At 66.6% G+C, this 5008-nt stretch overlaps 3 protein-coding genes across 3 annotated transcripts; 2 read left to right on the plus strand and 1 right to left on the minus strand.

Annotated features, from left to right (window-relative positions):
• Positions 1-1585: 1585 nt before the first annotated feature.
• Positions 1586-1796, minus strand: MNEG_9621 (hypothetical protein; the record flags this gene model as incomplete). The annotated part of the gene is made up of 1 exon (XM_014041903.1): positions 1586-1796. A coding segment is annotated over one exon (211 nt), but the record flags the coding sequence as incomplete, so codon positions are not given.
• A 735-nt stretch (positions 1797-2531) lies between these two features.
• Positions 2532-3822, plus strand: MNEG_9622 (Stromal cell-derived factor 2-like protein; the record flags this gene model as incomplete). Its single annotated transcript, XM_014041904.1, has 4 exons — positions 2532-2720; positions 2913-3035; positions 3216-3311; positions 3505-3822. The coding sequence occupies 4 exons, from the start codon at positions 2532-2534 to the stop codon at positions 3820-3822; spliced, it is 726 nt and encodes a 241-aa protein (XP_013897358.1).
• A 540-nt stretch (positions 3823-4362) lies between these two features.
• On the plus strand, positions 4363-4953 carry MNEG_9623 (hypothetical protein; the record flags this gene model as incomplete). Its single annotated transcript, XM_014041905.1, has 1 exon — positions 4363-4953. The coding sequence occupies one exon, from the start codon at positions 4363-4365 to the stop codon at positions 4951-4953; it is 591 nt and encodes a 196-aa protein (XP_013897359.1).
• Between the last annotated feature and the right edge of the window lie 55 nt (positions 4954-5008).

The raw sequence follows: 5008 nt of genomic DNA on the forward strand, positions 1-5008 counted from the left end.
CTGTGGCTGACCTGGCGAAGAGGCATCGAGGGGCATAACGACACGTGGTATCCTGTGTGTGCGTGTGTGTGTGCGTGTGTGTGTGCGCGTGTGTGTGCGTGTGTTTGCGTGCGTGTGTGTGACTGCGCGTGCGTGTGCGTGTGGCTGTACGTCCGTGTGATGTGGGGGAGGCAAGGTGGCAAGCGCAAGGGCCGGGAAGTCGCAGGAGTGAGGTGCGCCATACGCCAGGGGGCGTGGCAGAATTTGAGGGAGGGCAGGGCGGTTGGCTCGAGGCTCTGGCGGGTTGAATGTTGAGGGGGCGGCGAGCGGCAGGCAGAGGCGAGGCCGCGGCCCGGCAAGGGCATGCCCTGCCAGCCCCTGCATGTGGGCGCCCCCAGCAGCCGGTCCCCGACCGGGACCCCCGGCACCTTTGTGCGCATGTAATCAGCGCTGCGGATCTGGAATGTGGTCGCGTCGGCCTCGTCCCAGCGCCGCACGCACTCAGACGGCTCCTCCCAGGGCTGGCGCCGCTGCGGGCGCGAGCACGGGCGAGGCAAGCGGGTGAGCAGGTCATGCGCGGCGGCCGCCCCCGGCGCAGCGGCTGTGGAACACACCGCCAGGCAAAGCCGTCGGCGCGGCCACGGCGGCCACGAGGGCCCGTGCCTGCCGAAAGCAGCGGCACGCCGGCCAGCCGCAGGAGGCGCGCCATGTATGTACACCATGTCAATACACGGCATTCATGTACACGGCATCACGCCGCAGCACGCACCAGCATCGAGCATCCCGCCGCCGCCCGTGGGCCCCTCGAGGCGCCGCTCCGTGGCGACCCCGCCGCCAACGCGCCGTCCGCCGCCGGCGGCGCGCCCGTCAGTATCCCCGGCAGGCAGCCGCCCACCAGCCGCGCCCCCAGCCCGGGGCCGCCCCCGCCGCCGCCGTCCTCGGACCCCTCTTCCTCGTACTCGTCCGATTCGTAGTCCCCGCCGCCGCCGCCGCCACCGGGCCCGCCCCTGCTGCCGCTGGCGAGGCTCCGCTGCCGCGCGGCGGCAAGGCCGGGCCCGTCGCCGCTGCCGCGGGGGCTGCCGGGTATTGAGGCTAGGGGAGACTGCCCGCCTGCCGGTTGCGCAGGGACGCAGATGAAAGAGGGCAGCAGAGGGTTTGTCAGCCGAGGGGCGGCGTGCAAGCCGCGCTGCACGCCGCAGCCCCGCGCGGGACGCGCACGGCCCGGCTACCTGCTGCCTGCGGCGGGCTGGGGCCAAGGCGGTACGGCGCTCCCGGCGGGCTGGTTGGGCGGCGGCGCTGCGTGTTGCGGTCAAGTTGCGTTTGGGCTACAATTGGGGCGCCCGGCAGCTCACCGTCGTCGCCGACGCTGAAGGTGTCTTGCACGTCATGCCATTCCTCGTCTGCGGCGCGGCGCGGCAATGCAGGGGAGGTCGGCGGCGCGGGATGCGCGTTGTGTGGCTTGCGGGCCGGCCTGCGCCCGCCGAGGCAGCCATGAACCGTGCCCTAGCTCTGGGGGAGAGCTGCTGGTCCGGATGCGTGAGCCGCTGCCCACTGTTGCAGTCGCGGCGAGGCGCTTGTCGCTTCCAATGTAGATGTTGGTGCTCACCAGATAGGATGGAGACGTGGCAGGGCTCGCCTCCGGAGCTCTGCCAGGAGGGCAGCTTCTGCGGCGCCTGGAGCGACCGGCGCCGCCGGTGTGGGCGCCGCTGCTGTGATTTGGGCTCGCGGGGCGCAGCGGCGGTTGCACCACCGCAGCAGAAGAACGCCGCAAGGCGCTCTCTCTTCGACAACGACCTTTGGAGCGGAGGGTGCTCCATATGCTCGGGAGTGAGTATCTCTCGCTCTCTTCCGTCTACGCTGGACCGCCTATGGTGCGCGTTGCTGCTGCCCTGGAGAAGAGGCTCTCTGTGGTAGGCATGACCATCCATCTGCTATGTGCTTGTGAGCTCTAGGCAGCCTTGCCCGATCTAACACCACCATGCATCGTGCTGCAATGCATTACAAGCGAAAGTGACATCTAATCGTGTCATTGTATCACGTGGCCCAAGTATGTAATGGCCCGAGGGGTGGTCTAGCCCGCGGCTAGACCTCATGGGCGGTCAAGGTGACAAATATCGTCATGTGGGGCTTCAAGGAAAAAACGTGTCCGCAGAAGTTCATTTAGTTTGCTCATCTTTTCTGTGTAGTATCCCCTTATGCTCTCATTCATGATCGCGCGCACTTCGAATTTGGCAGCAGCACACCGCAGCATGTCTCTCCTCCAGTCCCTCGCCTGCGTGGTGTTGGCATTGGTTGGATCGCCATGCAGCACGCAAGCGGCCTCCCTTTCGGACCTGGCCTGGGTGCGGACACTCGCGCAGCTGCGGCAAACCGCCCAGCAGTGTGCTGCCTGAAAACAAGCGAAGCGGCGCGATTTGCGTGGCAATTGTGTTGCCACTTTTTGCACTGTGATGTTGGACTGGAAGAAGTGGCACGGGGTGCCGGTATTGGCTCATGCTGGCAGCCTGCAGTACGCATGCGGGCAAACGGCGGATTGGCGCTCATGCTGCCAGATGCCGCACCTGGGCCCTGCCAAGCAGGTGACATGCGGCTCCACCATCAAGCTGGCACACGACAGCAGCAAGTACCGGCTGCACTCCCAGGGGATCCCCTACAGCCGCGGCAGCCGGCAGCAGTCGGTGACGGCCTTCCCTCTGGAGCACGCGGACAGCAGCAGCTACTGGGTGGTGCATGGAACCAAGGTGCGGCGGGGCACAGCCAGGCAGCAAGGCACAGCGGAGCGATGTTTGCGGTCTGACCTGTTATTATCGAATGTATCGTCAGGCGCAGCAGCATCTGGCTGCCATGCGACGCCGTGCATGCACACAGCCGGCAGGGACTCCAGGATGGAAGGCTTGCGGGTCCTCAGGCAGCCTGCCACCCCGCCTGCGCAGGACAAGCCCTGCCGACCAGGATTCCCTGTGAACAAGAGGCAGCAGCTGCGACTGCAGCACGTGGCGTCGCGCAAATGGCTCCACAGCCACACCTACCAGAGTCCGCTGTCGGGAAACCAGGAGGTGCGGCCCAAGTCTCGTAACGCCAATGATGACAGGCGCATCATGAAGGGGCGACACTGAGAGTTGACCTCTTTTGACGTTGGCGACACCATGTTGCCAGACTTTGGAAGTGGATTCGGACTAAACGATCTTTCCTAAGATGTGAGATGTCCCCTGCCTCTCGCTGCCGCAACCTTGCAGGTCAGCGCGTTTGGCGCCGACGACCGGTCCGACGGCGGCGACGTGTGGACCGTGGAATGGGACAGCAAGGCCTCCCACTGGAAGCAAGACGTCAAGGTGGGTGGGGGGTGGGCTCGCGGCGATGGTGGTAGCCCCCTGCTGCGGTCGGCTCTGCGGCTGGATCAGCGCGCGGTGCCCGCTGGCCGACGGAGCGGGGAGGCGCCGGGGCGCCCATATGGACGCAGCTGCCATGCGGAGCCGGCTCCGCCGAGGGCACTGCTCCCCTCCCTCCGGCCGACGACACCCGCAGGTGAGGCTGCGTCACGAGGACACACAGACCTACCTGCACTCCTACAAGCAGGCCTCGTTCGGCCACCCCATCGCCGGGCAGAACGAGGTCTGCGCGGTCAAGAAGCAGGGGCGCGAGTCGGAGTGGTTTGCGGCTGAGGGCATCTACCTGCCGCGCAACGACGTGGCACGCGCAAAGGCGGCAAGCACAGCGGGCGGCAGCAAGGGGGACGGCGGGGGCGCAGGGGCCGCAGCGAGCGACAAGAAGCCCAAGGAGAGCGGCAAGAAATCCAAAAAATCCAAGAAGCAGGGGGGCCGCGGCAGGGCGGACGAGCTGTAACGCCACTGGCTCTTGAGTTGCGGGGCGGTCAACCATTGATCAGCCCAAAAATCGGCCGTGGTCGAAAGCCCGCACTTCAGTGTGGTGATGATGCTGTGTTGTGGAGCTGAGAGCATCCTGACGATTGTTGCCAGCTCACTTATGGCCCAAAGAAACCCCAGGCAAAGCCCCAGCAGGTCGTTACGGGTATGCAACCGAGCAACGCTGGTGTGCTGGATTGCGTCAGTTTCGGGTGCCCTGGTGCGGCCTGCGGACCAGTCACAAACAACAGGTGCGCATTAGTGGCGACAGGTATAACAGGAGGCCCGCGCCGGGGCCGCTGAAGCAATTCTCTCACACTCCGCACGGGAAGCACTGCGGTCGGGTGTGTGCGAAGATCATTTGCCTCCACTAACAGGCATCAGCAGTGCGACCTATTTCTGCTGTCCATACGCCTCAAGCCGCTCGTTACCATCTTCGACCCGCGGTCTGCTCGCAAGTTCTGTCCACCCGCGAGCCCCAATTTGCGCCCTCCCATTGCTCAAAGACAGCAAACATCAGATGCATACGTCTGTAAGGCATGCGCCTGCGTGCAGCAGTAGCAGCAGCAGCGGCAGTGTCTCTCAACAGCGGCAGCGGCGCCATGCGCCCGAGCACCAGCGGCGGCGCCGCGCGCTGCGGGTAGCGGCGTCCGGCGTCGACCTGGCGCGCGAGAAGATCAAGCTGCCGCCGCCGCCGTCCGAGTCCAAGGGCATTACGTACAAGATCACCCTCGTCGCCGGCGACGACGACTCGCGCACGTTTGACTGCCCCGACAACAAATACATCCTCGACGCCGCCGAGGCCGCCGGCCTCGACCTGCCGGCCACCTGCCGCGCGGGCATCTGCGGCGCCTGCGTCGCGCGCCGCACCGCCGGCTCCATCGACCAGTCGGACATCGCCGACCTGTCGTTCACCCTAACCGACGACGAGGTCGAGGCGGGCATGACGCTGCTGTGCATGAGCCGCGCGACGAGCGACGTGACGCTGGAGACGCAGTCGGACTGGGGCTACTCGCTGGGCATCACCGAGTGGAAGGGGGCGACGGGAACGTTTTCGGCGAAGCCGGACCCGCTCATGGGAACCAGCTGGACGGAGGGCGACCCCAAGTGAGCGGCCGCGGCGGGCGCCCGCGTGGCGTGCCGCGCCCCCTCCGGGCGCGCCGCCC

The sequence above is a fragment of the Monoraphidium neglectum genome (assembly GCF_000611645.1).
Source record: "Monoraphidium neglectum strain SAG 48.87 unplaced genomic scaffold scaffold02000, whole genome shotgun sequence".
NCBI classification, from domain to species: Eukaryota; Viridiplantae; Chlorophyta; class Chlorophyceae; order Sphaeropleales; family Selenastraceae; genus Monoraphidium; species Monoraphidium neglectum.